The sequence below is a fragment of the Etheostoma spectabile genome, chromosome 2 (assembly GCF_008692095.1).
Source record: "Etheostoma spectabile isolate EspeVRDwgs_2016 chromosome 2, UIUC_Espe_1.0, whole genome shotgun sequence".
NCBI classification, from domain to species: domain Eukaryota; kingdom Metazoa; phylum Chordata; class Actinopteri; order Perciformes; family Percidae; genus Etheostoma; species Etheostoma spectabile.
In genome coordinates, this window is record NC_045734.1 from 24054180 (window position 1) to 24077638 (window position 23459).

Below are 23459 nucleotides of genomic sequence, written 5' to 3' on the forward strand. Positions count from 1 at the left end.
CTTACAGAGCAATGGCGGCTGATAGCTACAATTTGTCTTTTGTTGCACACATGTACCTCGCAGTATCCAGAATAAATATTGCCTTGTTTGCTTAATAAGTGGACCCAGTCATGTTATATAGTCATTTTACAATAACCCCACCCCCCTGAGATATTCTACAAAATATGTCTGATGTGTCCCCAGTGTACTGGTGTTACGACATACGGTGTTTGATTTAACACGTCGGCTTTACAGATCTGTATTCTGCCGTGTTCAGCAAATATGATGCTTGTGATGCTGTAGCAGAATTGGATGGATTACAGCAGATCATACCAGAGCACTTCCACCATCCATCGATACCAATTATTAATCAAACACAGTGTATATAAGTGGTTAAAAAGTGGGTCTGAAGTACTCAGTCTTGTGATGAGTGAGACAATCCAGAGCAAAGTGAATTGTGATGATGTTTGATTTTCGTAATGTCATTAACAGCAACAAGCTGTCATGTATTTCATTTGTTAGGATGATGATTAAAAAAAAACAACTATTATTTTAGCCTCCAGAGCAGTCATCAAATGTGCTGCCTGCTTGACCAATGCCAAGTCAATTCAACAGCTGTCGGTGAAGTTGTAAACCTTTTATTGGAATATTTAATTCTGGTTAAAGTGTTCATACGACACATAATAATATTCTTCTTTGATTTAGTCCACGTTGACAAAAAAGAAAAACTCACCACCAGGTGAAAATAATAATAGTCTACTGGTTGCTTGTTGTTGACCAAATGCAGGGCAGCTCTCACCTCAAATGTGATAGAGGCAACTATTCAAACCTTTAGTCAATGGTGTCTAGCAGCACATGCCAAGGAGCAAACTTGCGGCATCAATGATGCTACTGTCTGTACTGATTGTACTGTAAGCTGAATTACTTGATTTCCAATTTTTCTTTCTTTCATTTATTAATACTGTTTATATAATTTGCCAATTTTGGAGGCTAAAACTTATCCTCAAGAAAAAGCTTTTTAAAAGTTTGTGCTTTTACATTTGAATCAAATATTCTTTCAAGGAGGAAGGACACTGCAAGATACAAATATATGTTAGACTTAAAATATAAAGACACTGTCAGCTACATTTCGTAATTATGTTGAGATTTGTATATTTAGGTGTAGATAATCAGATGCAGATTGAAAAGAACCAATAATTTTAGATTGGGACTTTTTCTAAACCAAGCCTTCACTTGTTTTCAGCTTCTCTTTTCTTTCCAGAGTGGTTGTCGTTCAGGCTGCCACAGCTGGTCAGCCACATTGCCCATTTCTTGTCACTGATTATTTCCATGGAGATGGAACAATGTGAGAATTAGAATGGGTCAAACATAATTTATGAAGCTTGCAGCCTACTCAGACATATATAGGCTGTAAATGGACTTTAGTGAACTGTGCATTTAATTCACCTCTCGCCTCTGCTGGGTTACAGATTTATCTCTCTGTATTGTATTGTCAATCTTGGAAATATGAATGAAATTGCTTTGACTGAGAAAGATATACAGCTGTATAAGTGCTTGTGCTTTGGTAAAATTAACACATTTTTTTTCTGTGACCAATCTTTTATGTTTTATGGCCAAGCATGGACACATTAAAAAAATGACTGGAAGCCATTTCTTGGCTCACTTGTACTTCAAGCCTTTCTTTATATCTAAGTCATTATTGGAGACAGGATTTCCTTCTTATCCTCTTCCTATTATCCATGGTATTCCACATGTATTAACAACACAGTGGGGCTTGAAAGTTTAGGCACCCCAGGTAAAAATTAGTATTAATGTGCATAAAGAATTCAAGAAAAAATGGAAAAATCTCCAAAAGGCATTAAATGACTGATTAAACATTTGTATATAATGTCACAAAAAGTTAGATATTATTTCCATCATTTACACTTTCAAAATAACAGAAAACAAAAAAATGGCATGTGCAAAGGTTTGGGCACCCTGCAGAGTTTATAGCATGCCCCGCCCCCTTTGGAAAGCTGAGACCTGACAGCGCCATGGATTGTTCTCAATCATCGGCTGGAAAGACCAGGTGATGTTGATCTTAAGGTTTTAAATGCCCAGACTCATCTGACCTTGCCCCAACAATCAGCACCATGGTTTCTTCTAAGCAGCTGTCTAGAAAACTGAAAATGAAAATAGTTGACATTCACAATGCAGGAGAAGTCTATAAGAAGATAGCAAAGCGTTTTCAGATGCCAATATCCTCTGTTCAGAATGTAATTAAGAAATGGCAGTCATCAGGAACAGTGGAAGTTAAAGCAAGATCTGGAAGACCAAGAAAAATATCAGACAGAACAGCTCGCAGGATTGTGAGAAAAGCAAGTCCAAACCCATGTTTGACTGCACGATCATCAAGAAAGACCTGGCAGACACTGGGGTTGTGGTACACCATTCCACTATGAAGAGATACTTGTACAAATATGGTCCTCATGGAAGATTCATCAGAAGAAAACTTCTTCTCACCACAAAAATCATTGTTTGAAGTTTGCAAATGAACATATAGATAAGTCTGATGCATTGTGGAAACAAGTTCTGTGGACCGATGAGGTTAGATAGAATTTTGTTTCTTTTTGGCCGGAATGAGCAAAGGTACGTTTTAGAAAAAAGGGCACGAATTTAATGAAAAGAACCCTGTTCCAACTGTTAGCTGGGGGGGGGGGGGATCAATCATGCTTTGGGGTTGTATTGCAGCCAGTGGCACAGGGAACATTTCATGAGTAGAAGGAAAAATGGATTAAATAAAACTTGTGTGAAAAAGCTGAAGTTAAAGAGATGATGGCTTCTACAAATGGATAATGATTCTAAACACATCTCAAAATTCACGGTGGATTACATCAAGAGGCGTAAACTGAAGGTTTTGCCATGGCCTTCACAATCTCCTGACCTCAACATAATTGAAAATCTACAGATAGACCAGAATAAACAAGAATGGAAAGACTCTTGGCTGGTTACAAGAAGCGTTTCCAAGCTGTGATACTTGCCAAATGGAGCAGTACAAGGTATTAACTTTTGCAGATGCCATTTTTTTGTTTTCTGTTATTTTGAAAGTGTAAATGATGGAAATAAAATCTAACTTTTTGTGACATAGTATACGGATGTCTAATCTGTCATTTGATGCCTTTTGGAGATTTTTCCATCTTTTCTTCTTTATGCACATTAACAAAATATTTTACCTAGGGTGCCCAAACTTTCAAGCCCCACTGTAAGCCATGTTGTAATTTGGACCTAATTTTTTTCGGTTTTGGAATTTGTACATTTAATTTACTTCATAGAAAAGTCTTTATATGAACATTATTTGTCTTTTATTGTTTTGTTTTGATCTGTCCCTCTAAAATAATTTGCCATGCTGTAATGCTAGAGTCCTTTTCTGCTTTAAAAAAACAATAGTTTTTGTAAATAAATGCTAACTGAAATGAATTTATTGACTTGAATCCTTGCACCTCGTTGCTGCAGCACCAGCAATCAGAGGTAGTTTACTTTCAAAGAATTTGTACCTCACTATTGAAACATCACAAACAATATAATTAATTTATATTAATAATAATTAAAATGAGTGCGAAAAACTCATGGGTGTTAGACAATAAATGTTTTATATACCTGTAAAAATACATAAAATGCAGTGGTGAAAAATGACGTACCAGAAATAGCCTAAAGGTGCTCTAAGCAATGTTGCGCTTTTTTATACAAACTTTTTTTTGTCATACACCGCAAATTTCCACTTTGTGTGCTAGCTGCATGTCCCCACAACACACTGTATAAAAACGCGGTCTCTGTAGACAGCCCAGGCTATACAAACAGCAACAAAAACAATCTGTGCCAACGTGCACCACGAAACATAAACAGTCTTCCAGCATTCCAGCCAATAACCGACAATAAGAAGTTGAGCATGGGGGTTGGGGGGTTAGTGCGCTGAAGCACGGAAGGATGGGGGAGGGGACGGGATGAGGAGGAGGGAGGGGCAAGCTAGTCTTGTTTTGTTCTTCAACAAGAAGTAACGTCTACCAACCTTTCTTAGAGCACCTGTAATGATAGCAAAATTATTTGTAGCTTTGGGTAAGTAAAGCAGTATTCTTTCTTTTTTTTATCTGCAGAACTTCCTGGTGCACCATCTAACTTAGTCATCTCCAACATCAGCCCTCGGACAGCAACACTTCGGTTCCGCCCTGGTCCTGATGGCAAGACCGCCATATCTCGATGGATAGTAGAAGGCCAGGTGCGTGTGTCCGTGCTTGTGCATGTTTACATTTGCAATCCTTGCTATTCCTCAAATACAGCTGGAAGAAAACTACTTTGTAACACACAATATCCTTCATGTTCACTTCACAGGTAGTGAAGTTGGGTGGAAAGGACGAGGACTGGAGAGTTGTATACCAGAAAGAAAACCAGCCAGATGTAGACGTGCTGGAGATCCCTGACCTCACTCCGTTCACCCAGTACAGGTGAGCAGCAAACATCAACAGCCTACACAACATAGCCAAGTCCTACCAACATAGTCAAGTCCTGCCACGTGGACACATACAACCCCACAAAATCACTCACACACATCTCACTCTCTGCTAGTTTCTGCAGTATTGCAAGACTCAGGTGAAGTTAGATAAATCACACAGACACACAGAGAGACAGTTCCATCTGAGACTTTTCTGTTTGTCAGCACCTTCACAGCTGCTGCATGCAGATCCTTATTACCCTCCCGCAACTAGCTTGAGGGAAGGGGAGGAGAGGAGAGGGAGGAGGGCAGGGTTCTTCCCTGAAAGGTGATGAGAAAGTGGGAAGGGCAGCAGAGTGCATTAAAGAGTAACAGAGACAAAGGGATGAGAAACAAGTAGGATAGGAAATAGAGGAGAAGAGAGGAGTGTCTTTACAGTAATCCCTGCTCAAGGGCCGTGGAGAGCCTGCAGTTCATAAACCTGATCTATCGTCACTCTTAACAGCAGCAACACTCTTTCTCACCCTCTCTCTTTCTTTATCAGTCTCTCTCTCTATCTTCTGTATGTATCTGTCTATCTCTGCCTCTTGCTCTCTGTATCACCCAGTGTGTGTGTGTGTGTGTGTGTGTGTGTGTGTGTAAATGCAGACGTTGTACACTCATAAGGATTATGTTGTCACAGGCGACACCAGTGGGACATTAGATGAAGTGATGCACTTGTCTGTGTTTCCTATCCCCCGCTTTAAGTCCCTCTTTACACCATGCTTTCTATCTCCCTATACAGGGATCAGAACTCATAGATGTTTTTTCTCACATTCACTCTCTGCACACTCACACATTTTATCACTCACACCGCCACTGTAGCATGGCTGCATTTAGAAGTAACAAAAGTAACAAATGCTCCCTCGTGGCTGTATGTATGCGTTTGTGTCACCAGGGCCGTATAGATATATCTCTTTTTCTGACTGAATGTTTGGCATCTTCAGACAACTTAACAATATACCAGTGGCCTTTTCCGAAATTCTCTAAGGGAGAGTTCCAGCTGAAGGTTGCCATCTAGAAAAAAATTGTTCTAGTTGTCAAGCAAACAACATAACATACAAAAAAAAGTCAAAAACATTTTTTCTTCAGACTGTGAAGTCTGGTTGCCTTGCTGACACGTCCTGTGATATTTAATTCATTTTGTCTATCAAGTGATCTCTCACTAACTATATGCTGATCAGAATCAGCTTTATTCGCCAGGTATGAAGACACATACGAGGAATTTGACTTAGGTTGGAGCAAGCCTCCGGGCGGCAGCTATGGAACAGCGCCACCACACGCTTTCTCGAAAGGAAACAATGCAGACAGCAACACAATATACAATACAACATCACAACATAATGCACAAGACAACACACAGTTCATGTGTTCACATGAAGGAACTTTTTGAGGTGGCTTGGGAGGGTGTGAGAAACACAAAACCGAGGCAGTCAGACGGATGCGGGGCGGGATGGGGAGGGGAGTGTATGGTGTGTGTGTGTGTGTGTGTGTGTGTAAGATAATGAGTTGTGTGTGTGAATGTGAGCGTCAGACTGTCTATGTTGTTGATGAAGGCTATATGACTTCATTGATTAGGTTTTTGCCACTGCTTCTATAGTAACACTGTGTAATCAATTGAAAATATTAGTTGCCCGCCGCCCACCTTTTAAAACTTAACCCCTGTGTCCAACTTTTAAACTGTATGTCTGTTTTTAACTGGTTTTCTACTTTTTGGTAATTTTTTTTAGAAAAAATGTACTCCAACATTTAACATTATACTGCTATTAAGTTGGGGGACTTAAAAAAAAGCTAATTGTATAGTAACGTAGGCTGTCTGTCACCAATTTGCCAAGATTATTCTGCTGTTCTCCCAGGCTGAGTTGAATTCCTTATGACAAATAAAATAAATTTGTTATGTAAAATCAGTGAATTGTCCCTTTAGCTGTGTTCTGTTCTCACCAGGTTCAGGATGCGGCAGGTGAACATTGTCGGCTCCAGTGCCATGAGCGCCCCCTCCAGGATCATTCAAACCCTACAGGCTACCCCTGACACGTACCCCTCTAACCTCACTCTGCTGTCTGCCACACAGACCAGCCTGCGCTTCAACTGGAAGGTACTGAAGCACATGCACGCACACAGATACACACTCTGTAAAACAGTAAAGCCTCTCTCTTTATAAGTAACCTCCTGTTAAGATACAAAAATCCAATCTGGCATGTGTTTAGTTTTATTCCGTGTCTTTGTCTCTTTGTATAATCTTGTATAATTCTTTAGGTCTTACTTGTTTGTGCTATATATGCACCTACTGTGGAAAAGAATTTTCTCCTTGAGGATAAACTATCTATGTATTTGCCCCTTTACAATCATGCAAATTGGGCTAATTTGACTGATGAGGATTTTCTTTGGGTTTATTTGCTCTGCATCTTTGTGTATTTTCTCTTATTTTTAAATCAGTGCATGCACATCATGTGCATTCACCAGCAGAAGGACTGAACAGGTTGAGTGGCTGACAGCATATAATCAGTGTCTCTCCTTGTTATCAGTGCTAACACTAATCTGTCCCATTCAGTGCGCGGACTGCTAGCAGCACAAACTGCAATGTAATTTTCTCCTTACTGTCTTTTCTTTTTTTTTACGGTTGTTCCTGCTCTTCGTCCTTCTCTCGTTCCCTCCCTCTCTCTTTTACTCCCCCATCCCCTCTTCTATTATAACATAAATGGAGAGCAGAGTATTTTCCATTTAAGAGTTGGAATGAGAAAAAGAGCCTGTCAAATCAGACACAGACACTGAGATGCTATGGGCTACCTGTGCAGCATGCTAATGGACTTTTACCTGCATGTTAGTGCCCAGCCAGAGCTATGCTAGGTTTTCTGCTGTAATTGAACCATCACAATGGTTTTAGCTAAGGCTGTTATTTAAAGCTGCATATTAAGGGTAATAAAGCTAATGTGACATTCTGTATTATGGCTCCTAAATGTTAAGCTGAGCTAAATCATTAGGGTATTTAAAATGGCTGGGTGCCTCAATCCCTTATCTGCAGCGCAGCAAAGAGCAACCACTGTACAATGTTGTCTTCCGTGGAATTATATGCTTTGAACAAACTGAACTTCTTACTAACGTGATTGTAGGGCACTGAATGATCGAGGGTTGTGGCTATAATGCATAAAGACACGGTGGTTCACAGGCAGAGTAGAGAGAGGATGAGGTGACAGAGAAAAAGTATGGACAAGAAAAGTAGGGAGGGTGACAGGAAATGAAAGTGGAAGCAAGTAAAAGAGGATGACAGAATATGAATAAAACAGGGAAAAGAGGTGATAGAGAGAAAGATCAGAAGATGGGATGTCAAAGGGGAGAAGACAGTAAAAGGTTTTTAGGATGTACTTTAACGTTAGACATTTCACATAAATAACCACATTTTTTATAGCCCGAAATACCTTTTCACTTGTGAGTGTTTGTGTGTTTCTTATATCACACTGTGCAACCCTAAACTTGATATTCCACTCATGTTGTCGGGACCCAAAATAGCGATAGGTCTCACTATGGCTATTTTTGATGACGCCACTGCAGGGCACCAAAGTTCAAAGTGTTCTACTCTTAGTGGCTTTAACAGTTAATTTTAGGGTTTAAAGGCCCTTTAAAAAACTATATTCTCAATCAGCTTGTTACTATGAGTGATGATGTCAAAACGTTCCTGAAAAAACAAGTTTTGGTCATTCTAGATTAAAAAGAAATCACTAATTTGTTTTTGTGTTTGCCTTTTTCACTGGTTTAAAGTTGGCGGTTCTCTGCTGGGGAAAAAGGGGTTGTTAGATATTTCTGTTAACCAATCAAAGTTTATTTTATTATTTAGTTTGGTTTTGGTCTTTTCTTTTTAAATAGATAATAAATAAAAGTACATTTGTTCTTTCTGTTGCTTTGTTGTTGCTTATTTAGTTGTGCACATTTAATATCATAAAGAAATGATAAGGTTTTGGGGGGTCTTGTACTTTTGCTTAAGTATGTATGTGTGATATAGTACCTGTCTGAGCACTGTCCAATTTTTGTGCATACATGTGTGCTTGTGTGCCCAGTTGTGCATCTATCTGATGCATACACTGTGATATGAATGTTCTGTATGTGTGTCTTTGTTGTTGTGTATGTGTTATATGTTATGATTTATTTCCCAAATGCATGTAGGCTCCCCTCTCAGGACCTTAAATTGTATTAAATACATTAAGAGTATTGCAGTAAACATAATGAGGGTATAACTCCATGTTGGTTATTAGGAACTGTCATATTGTTTCATAGAGCAAAATTATCATTTCATTAATCACAATTTTACCAAAATTGGTTTCTCGTTCAATAATCATTTTTACTATGTGGTTAGTTCTTCTTCCATCAATCACAGTCAAAATTAATTAAATTCACCACAAGTGCAGTGATGGCACAGGGTGGCCAAGTGCTGACACATTATAAAATACTTGCAGAGTTTAGGATTAGCACACTGGCCCACATTTATTAAGCTGTTGTGTGCAATAAGGTGCACAATCTGCTTCAGAAATTATCCTGAAAATTGCAGATGTCTTCTTAGCCGCTGACTTAGTCTCATCCTTACCAAGGTTATATTTGTTTGGTGTTTTCAAACATGTATAGCCTAACTAACAATGGTCATTTGTAGTGCCCCTTTAACTGTGCTACTTGTTCTCACCAGGATGCAGCAGGTAACATTATCTGTAAACATGACCATATATAGCAGTTAAAATACACGGTTTAAAGCATGACCATAATGACAATAAACTAAAGAAACAAGAATGTAGAACTAGAATAATTACTTTCAAAACACCTTTTATCTGCTTTTTTTATCTCTCTCCACTCACTCTTTGTTACCCTCCAGCCTCTTCCAGAGTCTGAGTACAACAGCAGTCCAGAGACTTTGGGATACCGGCTGCGTGTGTGGAGGACCGACGGCCAGGGGGAGGACAGGACCGAGGATGTGGAGAGAGCAGGGGGCACCAATGAGACCACAATAGAGAGCCTGAATCCCTGGACCCAGTACCAAGTTCAGATACAGGCCTACAACTCCATAGGACCTGGACCATGGAGCAACACTGTCGCCGCACTCACCGCAGAATCTGGTAAGGACACAGACCTCATTCAGTCCTGTTACCTGTCTGCAAGTTTCTCCCTGAGGGAGTCTCCCCTCATCCTGCCACCTCTTTCCCTCTTTCACCACTTTCCCTCTCTGTCAATAATGGGGCTTTGACAGAGAGAAGGAGGGGTAGGGGGAGATGATGGAGATAAAAGATGGTTCCAAGTGAAGTTGCATTGAGGTGTGTGTGTGTGTGTGAGTGTGTTTGTGTACTTGCGTATCTATCCAACAGTGGACCTTGGCAATGTTAAAGTGAACCGGCAAGCCAACAGGGGACATTTCTATTGGTCATGATTTATTTCAGTGTTGCCCTTCAAGCCGTTCTATATTCAAATGTAAATTGTGTTTGAACACAGTATTGGACGTTTGTGTTTGATTCAATTGAGTATCTTTAGTCTTCCGCTCTTTAAGAAATACGTATCTTCATACTTTGTATATTTGGACGTTGTGATGTTCAATCAGACTGAAGTGCAGCAGTTCAGGAGAGCCTCTAGTCCCATCCAGGACGTCTGTTTTCACATTCACCTTTTCTATGTGATAGTTTTTCATTGTGGCAATGTAAAGTATAGTCCCAATAACACAAGGTTGGATTTGTGACACAAACCTTTTTGATCCAAATTGTCTGGGTCTAAGAATATTACAGGTCATATCTATTATAAAGAAAAATGATCAGTGTGAAATGACTGCTGTTATGGAGGGGGTTTTCATTTCTTTCTGCTGATTTTATTACATTATTTTCTTTGTCGACACAATGGGATTCTGTTTATTGAATGATTGTTTTGATATTTGTCTCACCTACTGTACACATATTCCTAAAACTGCTACTCATGCTCCTAATATCAGAATAATGGAGAAAAGCTGTAGTATGGTGGGACCAGCAGGGTTTGCATTGTTATTGTTTTTTTATACTTACTGGAAAACATTATCACTAGAAATATTCAATACAATCAAATTTAAGGTTCATGCATATTTTTCATACTTTAAGTAATCGGTTTTGTTTATGTCATACTGGGTTTACCAAACTGTGATTATGCTTAAAAATACAACCCAAATGGCATTTCCTGTTTGGAGGGCCTATACATCTATTTCTCTCTGTGAGCTTAATTGATTTTGATCTTTTATGCAGTGAATTTAATATTGTCAATTCACATATATATATAAGCGATTTTGCTCACTATTTCCTTGTATAAATTACAATCAAGATTAGTGTTTGGCTGCACATAATATAGGTTGCTGTGTTTCCTGATATTTTCATCAGCTCATCACATAATTTGAGTCCTGTGTGACAAAGAAGTACAAAATAATGTTTTTAACTATTACTTAAAATATAACATTACAATATTATGAATACTTTATATTAATTTCTTCTTCTTTCTTTTTGTTCAAAATGACTTGAAATAGTTGTCCATACTTTGTACAATGCTAGTTTTTTGGTAATGTAGTAATGTGTGTGTGTGTGTGTGTGGATGTTCTGTAGTTCCATCTGGATCGCCGGTGAATGTCACTGCTGAGGCAGTGAGTTCCACCAGGATCCTGCTGAAATGGTCTGCTCTCCCTCAGGCACAGAAGAATGGAGTCATACTTGGATATAAGGTGTATAAAGCACTCCAACACACACACATAATCCCACCCTGGCATTCTCACTTGACCCCCTCAGCCCATTATCACACCTGCACACACTCTCACACAGATGCACAGACATGCACAAAAAAAACCATTAAAATCTGAATATGACGTAATAGCCTGTAACTGCTCTAGTTTTTTATTCCTACACATTTTAAAAGCACCCAGCTACAGTAAGTACTTCTGGAGGCGTGTGTATAACTGTGAACATGCATATGAGAGAGGATTTAACATTTAATATGCTTTCATAAAACAGCAGTTTTTGTGTCATATTGTAGTAGAAACAATAGCTGGATCACACTCTGTCAACCTCTTTTACATGGTTTGGCAAAGTGCTTTATTTATTCAAAATAAACATGAACTGTAGTTTGGGCAAGATAAAGTGATTTGTTGAGTATGTGTATATATATATATATATATATATATATATCTTCCTTTCTTAGAATTCCTCATAGGGGAGACAGAAACTACGCACTATAGCTTTAAGCGACATAGCCTACAATCTATTTACGTCTGCCAAATTCAAGACAATCTTTCCTTTGTATTTCCAAACTAAGTCAGTGAAGTCTGTCTTGCTTTATCCAGCCGATAGTTACATAGTTAACTTACTCTGATGTGCAGGGTCCTAACAAAAAGCCAGATAAGTACTGTTGATGGTGAAGTGCAAGGTGCACTCATTTTTACCTGAGTGCACCACTTACTGCAGGCACATCTCTCTACACTCCCACGCACACCCTCCAGGGGTTTATTATAATGTACTCCACTTCCTTGTTTGACTTTAAAATAAGTACAAGACACGTACCAGATGTCTGTATTTTTGCACTATAGCTTTTCTTGTTCAGTGGCATATATGTTGCACCCATCAATATCCTGCCAATTCTAACTTGGAGAAAGCACATGCAAAAATATTTTGCTAATATAAAATTGGCATTGAGTAGCGCTTAATCACCACCCAAACAAAATATAGCAGAAGAAGCTTTAAAAAGAACATTTATCCTCAATTGCATGGCACTGTTATAAATACATGCATCTACTAAAAAAACAGTCTGTGACTTTGTGATATAAAGCAGTACCATCCAGTATTTTAAAAATGTGCAAAATTCAGGTCATATCATCCACCATGCCCAAAGCACATCACACTCCCCATCTGTGTGTGTTTTTCTTGTGCCCTCCTGAGGATCACACTGAGCAGAATGCCTACCATGCTAATAGATGGGAAGCGGCTGCCAGCACTTTTATTAGATGTTAAATAGTTATATAGTTATCCTGCCTCCTAACACACATTCCTCATGACTATTTCTGTTTTAAGACACTTAAGAGGTGACACTTTCCTTCAAAAGGATTTTAAAGTGACAGGAGAGAGAAAGAACAAGAAGAACAGTTCTTGACACATTCTTGCCAGTGAAAGAGCACTGTGTTCTGAATTGGGTGGGCACTGGTGTAATTTCAAGTTTCAGACATAAAACAATTAAAAAGACACAATTGCCAATTACAGACATATAGTTATGGATAGTTCTTAGAGTGGACCCCGGTAGCAGATTCAGACACAGACATGATAGTTTAGTTCTAAGTGATTTTATTGCATGTCTGTTGTTGCAAATCCAAGAGTGGAAGAAAGGTGATGAGGTGACAGTCCTGATGGAAACAGATAGTTACAGGTGGTGTGGAATTTGTGGCAGGTAACAGCAGGCGATCAGCTTTGACAAGTACTGCAGATGAGAGACACACACACACACACACACACACACAGTAAGATTCAATAGTACAACAAAATCCAAAGTTAAGTTTCTCACAGGCGAATGAGCTACTGGAGAATAAGGCCCTAGGATTTACCACATGATGAGTGGAAACAATCTGGCGATGAGTAAGGGGAGAGCTGGGTTTCTTGTACTGAGCTTGATTGTAAATGGAAGCCAGGTGTGCCTGGTAATGCCTGTAGTGCCACGCCCCTGTAGATGAAGTCACACACACACACACACACACACACACACACACACACACACACACACACACAGGGAAAGACTGACAGGGAAAACAAACAGAAAACACAGGGGATCCAGAGTAGAGTTTAAACCCAGAAAATCTGTTCAAGTTTATTTCCCCATTCCTGGGAAAGGTTATAACGGGAAACGGGAAATAAAATGAAATAAAAAACGCAAGGGGTATGCGTCTATTGATGTCATACAGTAACATTGATGCAGGCAATGGTGCTGTAATGTAGCTACGGTAGTAAAAGCTCTCTAAATTCATAGTCTACATCCGTGGAGGCGGAGAGAGCGTTTTCTGTCTACAGCCAATTTGTCACGAAAACCCAAAACCGCCTGAGCGCAGTCTATCAACGCTCCCTGCTTCTGAAAGCACACTTCCAGAAGAAGAAAAAAGGGCTGGGTGAGAATGCATTGTAAACTAAAAGAAATATTTAGTCTAAGTTGTCACGAGTTGTAAACGAGTGTTTAGGCGTTTACTTTTTTTCTTTCGTTTAGTTGGACTTAGGTGTTTAAAAGAGAAATATGCCTGCCCTGCTCTAACAAAGATATATTTTGGTTAACTTTGAGTGATTATTCCCGTTTGCAGCCGCATACAAATCTCAACATCCACAGAATGGATTTTGTTTAATAGAATGGTTTAGGAATCATTCATTCATTAGTTTGTCTGATGGAGTTCTTTAAAATATTGGTTTTATATGGGTTGCCTAGATATTCAGAAGACAAGTCCCAGACATTCCACCTGGCAATTCATAATTAGCGCTGCAGCAGATGTCACGGACGCAGCTCACTTGATCACACAGCAGAATTGATCATTGCAAACTGTGTTGATGACGAATATAAAATGTGTTCTCTTGCCTAAATAATAATACAAATAATATAAAAAATGTCAGTTTGACTGTCGGGAACGCATTTTTAATGACATTAATACATTACTTGGGCTAAATAAAATAAAAACAGCTTTTCCCGGGATCTGATTTATCTAATATTTGGGTAAAATATTAAACCCTAATCCAGAGGTCACAGACCGGGCTGTGACACATATAAGATATCAAAAATGTTCAAAACATCTACAGCTAGATCAGCAAGTAATTTCGAATCGCTTTAAATGCGTACAATGAAACCATCTCCTGAAGATTCAGGTGGTTTTGTAACCGAGGGAGCAGCATACTTAAACGCCCCTTTTCCCAGTTCAATATTGACTTTAGGGACAATTAGAAGGAAAAAGTCCTTTGAGCGAAGCCAATAACTTCCCATACTTTTTTAAAGGATGTAGACCTGTAGGTAAGAAGGAAGCCGTAGAGAAAAAGTCTTATTGATAAGACTATGCCAGTGGTTAGGTCTATTGGTAGACAAGGCCGACCATCCAACCTGGGTGTACAACAAACAATGGTGAGTAAGGGCTTTGAGATTTGTGATAAATCTCAGTGCTCCATCTCCGTGCATTGCTTCTGTATCCAGATCAGTATTGATATGGGTTATTTCTCTGTGCCACAGACCACTATTATCAAAAACGCGTCAGTAAGCCACACTGTTGCACTGGCTGACATGTTCTTTCATTATGGTGCAATGCTGTGGGCTATATGAAATAAAATGGACTTGACTTGACTATGATGGGCATGGGAAGAGAGAGAGAGAGAGAGAGAGACACTAGCACATCATTTGTTTATTGTTTGCAATTATATGACAATTATCTTGTTTACTTGTATTATTATATCAGATGTAATTTTTCCTTGTTGTTTATTTGCTTTGGCAACTCAGCTGTATTGATTTTGTCATGCTAATAAAGCAGACTGAAAGCAAACAATGAATGCTTACAGATAGAGAGAGAGGAGGAGAGAGAAGTTCAGAATATCAGTATGTCATAGAAAGATCTCTTGCAGTCTAAACAAATAGCAGAATGACTAAGAGCTGGTTCAAGGGAAATCTGAGCCAGCCCTAACTATTAGCTTTATCAAAGTGGAAAGTCTGAAGCTCACTCTTAATGTGGGTACAATGTCTGCCTCCCGGAACAACACTGGGTGCTGGTTCCACAGGAAAACAGGAAGTGTGTACATATGGATAGACATATACTGTTTTTTTAGAGCTGTTACATAAAAAACATCTGCCTGATATGGCCAAAAACAACGCTGCACGAGCAGTGACAGTAAACCAAAACAGTAAAAATGTGGGCTGGACACATTAACAAGAAGCATCAATTGCTCTGAAGCTTCGTACAGCTGGGGACAACTGAGGATATAATTATTATATTATTATAACTAGCAACACCTTTCACACACTTGTGGTTCAATGATCAATTTGTAATATTGAATAATAATATAATGTTGATACTATATTATTGATTATAGCAATTTTAAAGATTTACATCTGGGGTAGGGAGAAATAGGCTTGGGCCTGTGTGATACAGACAAGTTGCAACAGTCTAAAAGTATTGAGAGAGTTGGTTTTGGTCTTTTCTTTTTATTTGTTGACAATCAAAAAAAGATCACCAACCTTATCCTTTGAAGCCACCAAAGCTCAAAGGGGAAAACAGTCAAACAGAGCTTACATAGTGTAATTTGCAGGATCTAACTACATATTTGTTCACTTTTGATCTATATTTGTGATTTGTGATTGTGTTTTTGTGTGTCTGTGTCAAGGTGTTGTACAGCGAGAAGGACTCAGAAGGTCCCACCAGTGTTCAGATAGCAGAAGGAGAGGGCAGTGGGACGCTGCTCCTCGGGATTCTCCAAAAATACACTGTGTACAAGCTGCAGGTGCTGGCTTACACACGGATAGGTGACGGCCCACAGAGCAACCCGATACTACTCAGAACCAAAGAAGATGGTATGTTTCTCTTTTTCTGTTTTGGTCTGATCACTGACCTTTCCGTTCAGCAGTTTGTTTGACACTTTTTGCCTCTCACCTCTGTAGCTGTTTTCACCTCTCCCCACCTTCTGTCAACACAGCCAGCCAACAGTCCCACTTTACTGATCATCCACTGGGTTCAGCTTACTCCTCAGCCCAGACATGGAGAACATATTCTATGCGTGTCTATTTGTGATAACGTGTGCCATGTTTGCAGATCTCATTAGATACAACCATGACAGACTTTTCAGGATGCCAGCAACCCAGTCTGGAACACACAAACGAACACACACACACATCCTCTATCAAACTGTGTCACATTTGAAAAGTTTTTCTCATTTCAAGATGAAACAAGAACTGGGAAGTCAATTCCCAGCAACGTATAATGAACCTTATTTCTTCAACCTCCATCCTGTCTATCTGTCTGTCACACAAATACTGTACACACACACATACGCACACACTTACATTTCACGCTGATATGTATTTAGTGGTGTGGAAAATGTACTTTTATCAGGAATGGTGTGAAGTTGAAAGAAAATTATATTTCCTATTTGGCGTCTTTTATAAGGGCCTCTTTAAAATGTAAAGACACTTTGTGTGTGCGTGCGTGCGTGCGTGAAGAGCATATGTTAAAAATACATCTGGTACCACCATACTAACCTACTAGAGTATAAGTGCTTCATGTCAGATACTCTCTTTCTCATGACAGTATTGAAGGAGTCCTTTTGTGGGGTTTTCGCTGATGCTATTTTGTATTATTACTGTTTCATTCAGCTGCCAACTCCCTTCTCTATTTTTCTCTCCAGTCCCAGGCCCCCCTGTCAGGATGGTGTTTCCAGAAGTTCGGTTGTCATCAGTTAGGGTGGTTTGGCAGCCACCCACACACCCCAATGGCATCTTGTTAGGTAAAATAGCGCACACACACACATATACACACACACACACACACACACACACACACACACACACACACACACACATTGAAAGGAGACATTTTAAAGCTACATTTAAATCATTTTTTATTCCATTATTTATTTATTTTCAATTGCTGAAGGACAGAGTTGGCTTATAGAGGAAATGAATTGGCAATTTTAAGCCTGCACAAGGTGTGTGTGTGTGTGTGTGTGTGTGTGTGTGTGTGTGTGTGTGTGTGTGTGGGTGAGTGAGTGAAGAGTCATATATTTGCAGTCCTGTCTGTGTAATGGATGCATGGTTTGACTCTCAGTGATCAAGCGTGTACCCAGGAAAAGGGCTATTATAGCTGCTGAAGCAAGACAACTTTCCTAATGCATACATCGCCTCATATATAAACACACTGAGATTAACAGATATCACCTGTTTCTGGAACTTCAAATCATAGCATGAGGAGTGAATCACAGAGAACCTATTAATGAAGAGGAAGAGAGGTGAAGTAGAGAGCAATGTGAGCACTGCTGAGCTGGAAACAGAGAGAACAGAAGGGAAGAGACAGCAGAGAAGAGATGCATGGAGGTGAGAGGAGGGACAGGTGTGTGTGCGTGTGCGTGTGTGTGTGTGTGTGTGTGTGTGCACACGTGTGTGCGCATGCGTGCCTGTGTTAGTGTTGCGCAAGGGGGAAAAAAGGAGCAGTATATGTCCTCTCAGTGGGGGAGGGAGTTGAGCAGGACAGTGTGAGTGATGTGTGATTGTATTGTAAGGGGGAGGACATTTAGTGTGACACCACTCTGTGACAGAAGGATGAGTGGGAGGGCAAATCTCTCTCTCTCGATCACAGAGACACACACAAACGTGCAGTCCTGCTGTGTCCTTGCTGGGTACAAGGTGTGTGTGTGTGTGTGTGTGTGTGTGTGTGTGGAGACTGTGTGTGTGGAGACTGTGTGTGTGTTTATGCAGAACAAAATAACTGTAGTGCACTGCTTTCTTTAGTGCTCATGACTGCTTCATTTCTCCTTGGGTTCTCAACCCATAGGGGACTGAAAGAAGGGGGACAGAGGAGAAACAGGACCACATAAGGTCCACAATCTCATTTGCCACAAGGCAGTGAGGCATTTGTTTTCACATGACCTCTTGATGAATATATTACAGCCACAGGCTGCATCCCAATTCTATACTTTTCACATATTGTAATGAAGTTTTGAGTATGTAGTATGTTGCTCATACACTAAAGTCACAGACATAAGTCAGTTTGCATACTGTTTTGAGTGTGCTGTTGGCAAACACTGTTGTTCAACAGTGCAATTGCAGTATAATGCCGTTGCCTCACGTATTGCATCACTACAAAACTGTGTCATAAAGAGATTTTGTATACTATCTGCAATGATAGTATACTACATTAATTGTACATACTGAATGGAAAAAAAAAACATTTCACGTTGGCTCATAGAACATCTGGTGTGGTTTGCAAATTTAAACACAGAAATCCAAAAGCTTTTCCAACTGTTTAGTTAGTGTGGCAATTTAATCAGAAATGGATGGATGATTATTTTCTTGTATACAAGAAGGAAAAAGGAAAAAAAAATCACACATTAGAACAGTAGCTGTAAACAAGAGTAAATTAATAAAGCAAATAATGTCATCATTATTTTCAATTACTTCAGCTAATGCTTTCATAATCTCTGCATTTAGTACATCTTCAGGGCCTACTAAACAAAGTCTATAAATGCACAAATAAATTACCCGTTAAACACCAAATCTATTAATAGTAAGAACAAGAAGTGGAAGAGTAAAAAGTCCTTATTAAGACTTACATTGGTTCTCTTGACTCTTTGTTTAGCATTTAGTCATGGAGGGAGGGGTACTTTATAACTTCCTCGGGGGTGTCTCAGCGCCTTAGTGGAAAACTACCCAGAGATCTTTGGTATAGTGAAATCTATGTTACAACTAGGCATAGAGGCCTGTGATTTAACACTCTACACATTTTGTATGTAATGTAGTGTAGAGCATTCTCTGCTCTGCAAGCTTTGAGTCAAGCAGACTTTGTAGTAGCCATTAGTGTGCTTTTTTATTAACACAGACTGGACCAAAAAAAAGCTTGTATAAATACACATTTTCAATGCCTTAAGATATGATTTATACTACACATGTGGTTTATTTTCAATGCAAAACGAAGATGGCCTTTCACTAGCATGACACAGTCACTTCGGAGATGTAGCCTCATGTATCTGATAGCAGCGACATCCTAATGATATTCAGTACACAACATAATGCTGTGCCCTGACCCAATTGGCAGGAGGATTTGTTATCTAGCCATTATCCAATAATCTTCCACACACTGCGTTCACATTAATATACAATCAGACTATCTGATGAGATTATCACCCGCACAACTAGATTAGGCCCCTCTGAGCAGATTACCATCCTGACAGTCTTACTGTGTAAACCAATCTCACACTCACACAAACACACTTATGTGTTTGTGTGAGTGTGTTTGTGGATGTGTGTATTTGGTGTACAATACAATTTTCATATTGAGAGCCTTTGTGAGTGGCCAGTGGCCTGTGGAAAGCTTGGTTGGGGATCAGTGGTTTGAGTGTATGTGTGTATGTGTTGAAGGGTGTTAGTGTTATTACATGGCCTACTGCACATGAGACAGAGAAGCAGACACAAGCTGCGTACACCGTGGGTCACAGCCGAGGGGACAGATGAGAGGTTGTATGTTTTTATATGTGTGTCTGTGTGTGCGTGTGCGTGTGTGTGTGTGTGTGTGTGCTGACTTTCAAAGACAGATTTATGAATTTCTGTATGTTTTCAATACAAAACATTGTGTTTGTTTTTATTTGTTTTTGTGGAAATTGGGCTGTGTGGTTCATGGCATTATGTGGTTACAGTATGTTTTCAGGCTTTTTTCCTATCTCACATTGTGGTGTTTTGATTCTTGTGGGCTCTGTGATGTAAAGTAGGCCACAAATACACACAAACAAAGAAACACATTCCCACACAAGACTTCAATACAGATTTCAACTGTCTTCCTCCTCTGTCTGTATTTTCATTGTTCCCTCAATAGGCTACCAGATCTCCTACCGCTTGGACAGCAGGGACCCTCAGCGATGGACCACAGTGGAGGTGGGCTCCAATGCTCGACAGTTCACCGTCACAGGACTTTCCCCTGAGCATGCGTACGTGTTCCGACTCACTGCTCGCACCGCTGTGGGCTGGGGCGAAGAACAGGAAGCCCTGGTTGTTACCACTGAACGCAGAGGTAAAAGACACACACCTACACTTAAGCTTTACATAGAGTGAGAGAAACAGCATGGGTGGAAGCCCAATACAAATTTCCTACAATGTGGGACAATAAAGTGAATCTTAAATATTGGATACAAGTCCCTACCCTCAATCAAATCACCTGTATTAACCACAGCTTCCAGACATTTGGTTCATTACATTTAAAGGCCTTGAAAAACTATTTTGGACCTATTAGCTTACTGTGAGGGATGTAGTTCTAATTTTTTTGATTTTGGTTATTTCACATGACAGATTTCATTTCTAAGTTGGTGGGGTTCAGTTGGAAAAAGGTGATTAGACATCCTTCCATGCATCACTCACAATGTAGTAATATTTGGATCAAAATCTGATATTAGTGTAGAGTTGTTTGACAACACTATCAATCAAATTGGATCAAACCACATCCACACAGTCTTAAAGAAGAGGATTAAGATTGTGTTTTTGATTAATAAATACTACCTGGGGATGTTTTCTAACGTAAACTTTTATCGTTGCTTATTAAGTCATGTATATTTCATTTTGTAGGGAAATGCTTAAAAGCCCAACAACATTTTTACATGCTGCAACTGGTATAAATGACTAAAGGCCCAAATAGGCCTAAACTAAAGGCCTAAACAGAGTCATCATTAATTTTATTTTTCCTGCTATGCGGATTTAAAATGTCAACTGTGAAAAAGGGCTACATGGATAAACAGTATGTGGTTGATGGGTCACTAATGGGATAGTTTGGGTACAATGAATTTAAATATCTGTGTCTCACTGTTCTCTATTTATACTGAAAGACGGCTACAGTGTGACCAATTATAAAACAGTATTAAATCACACCCTAAAGGGACCAGTATAACAAGTGTGTTCATTTTGCAATAAAAATAACTATTACACATTGCCGGATAATTCAACAAGAATAAGTAAGTATCGTGTATCTCGTGTGGTATTTGCACCAAAGTAATGTAATAAAAAGTAATGAAATTCACTTTCAATTAGAATGATGCATAAGGAAATAAAATGTGTTAAATAAACCAGATTAGTCTTGAAATTCTGTAAATGAGCCCCTTTAAAGCAAGAGAGACTTGATTAATGGTATTAATTTGACCTGTGCTTTTCAAAATGTTTGCCATTAAGAAGGTCTATTGCAGGAAAAAAACTACACATATTTTGTGGTTATTTTGTCCTCTCTTTTCACATTAACTTCCAAATGGTCAAGGATGATATTTTGTCATTTCCCACAGTAATGTCAGTGCGGGAAAAGTCTGGAAAGGTTAGCTGAAGTTTTAGCATTTTAAAATTTTATGATCTCTGCAGCCCTACCTGATGGGGAGTGTAATGAGTTGTGTGAAGGCCCCACAGAGATAAAATTAGAGGAAAAAAGGCAAGAGAGGACATCAGGCGTGGAGCTTGAACAGATTATCAGTGCTTCAACAAACAGTTTGTGGTTGGAGATGCAGAATCCCTTGTTACTAGACACTTAATGTTAGCAGAAGATTAAAAAAAATGTATGACCTTTTCGGTGCGTGGGACCTTTACATACAGAACAAGAAGACATGACATTTAGAAACTCTAGTGGCGTAAGAGCTGCTTGGCAGTAAATGTAGATATTGAAATCATCTTAATGACAGTCAAGAGTTCCAAAACCTGCCTTAGGCTCTGTGCTTCAATAGTCAATTAAAAAAAGGGGGCCGCCTATCCAGGTTTGATAAATTATCATTAGAAGTCCTAGATTATTAGACCAAAGAAAACTGTGGCTTTCCCTCTGTTAATACTTGTTGAGTAAAACCACAAGGCTCAAAGCCTTTCACACATAACTGTCTTGCACGGGCTGCTTTATTATAGCACCATGCTCTGTTGTGGGCGGGTGAAAAATGTTCAGTTAGTAGGTGAGAAAGAGAATGAGACTGACATTGTGTTAAAATGGCAGTGGTTGGTGCTTTGGTAGTTTACCAAGCGAGAGAGCACTGGCCAGAAAACAAGGTCTGAGAGCCATAAATCTTAGGTTCTAAACCAAAGTAATGACTATTGATCAATAGTTCCCTCTGCACTCTAATCTATTTAATTTTGTCTTTTAGGGCAGCAAAAATGTTGCTAATTTCTCTTTAACATTTCATCTAAATTGAAGTTGTCGCTGGCCTCATCGTAGGTTATAAACTGAAAATAACAGGAAACACAATCTGAGTATGACACCCCATGGCGAGATGGAGGCTAAGTAGAGACAGTAACTCCCCTAAAATAGTTTAGTCTCCAAAAACCTGTAACAGAAGAAAAATATCCTCCAACAAACAGTCATTGGCTAGAAAGGAAGGACTGATTTTTACATTGACTTGACTTTTATATTGGTAAAGTTGTGCGTAAGCTGTGCAGTTATTTTTTCCTTCAATTTAGAAACAAATAAAGATTCAGAAGTCGGCACACTTTTATCTCATCTTGTCTAGACTCTCTCACGTCCTGCTTCAATCGACCGCTTTCATGTCTCCATCTCCATCTCTGCAATGGTTACACTGTACACAAATATTAGAAAGGAGGATTTAACTGGTCATAATAATAATTAAATTCTGACTAGTATTTCAGAGACTAATCTGCTATTCATTTAGGCTACTGGTGTCTGTTTACATATGGACAAGGTATGCATGCATTCTGTGAGCAGGGTAATATAACCAGACGCCATGGAGGAAAGGTTTAAGTGCCAGGTGGTGTTAAAGTTTGACCGAGAACTATTCAACCAAAATGAAATATCACTTTAAAAATGAAGTTACAGTGGCTTTGTCGTCTCAGTAGGCTAACGCATGAGTAACTTTGGTCTCAGCTTTTGATATATGTCATCCCTGAGCTCTCTCTCCAATTTACTCTGTCAGCCGGCACCGTGTATGTCTAATAAAGCATCACAGTGCTACAAAGTCCCCATATTAACATGTGACAGCGGAGTGAATTTTTATGAAACCTGGAATCCTGATGTCAGATATTCTTTACGGAGCTTTCAGCTTGTGTAGTGCATTTTAATTGGATCAGACATCATAACATCTGCAGCATCATTATCAAGGTTTCTTTAGAATATAATTCAGTGGTTCCCTTTTCCACTTCAGTAGCATAATGGCCCAATCTCACTGTGAAGAAGACAGAAAAGCTTAATAGAGATTTCTTTCTGATGATGCAGAAGAGACCAGAAAAAGAAAATTGGCGCTGTGTGTGTGTGTGTGTGTGTGTGTGTGTGTGTGTG

The 23459-nt window shown here is 39.3% G+C and overlaps 1 protein-coding gene across 1 annotated transcript in view; it reads left to right on the plus strand.

Annotated features, from left to right (window-relative positions):
* Positions 1-23459, plus strand: part of sdk1a (sidekick cell adhesion molecule 1a) — a 259374-nt gene that overhangs the window by 213218 nt on the left and 22697 nt on the right. The window contains 8 exon segments of the mRNA XM_032542220.1: positions 4110-4231; positions 4345-4457; positions 6428-6578; positions 9339-9579; positions 11071-11186; positions 15841-16027; positions 16858-16956; positions 20034-20228. Coding sequence (XP_032398111.1) covers positions 4110-4231; positions 4345-4457; positions 6428-6578; positions 9339-9579; positions 11071-11186; positions 15841-16027; positions 16858-16956; positions 20034-20228 — 1224 coding nt within the window.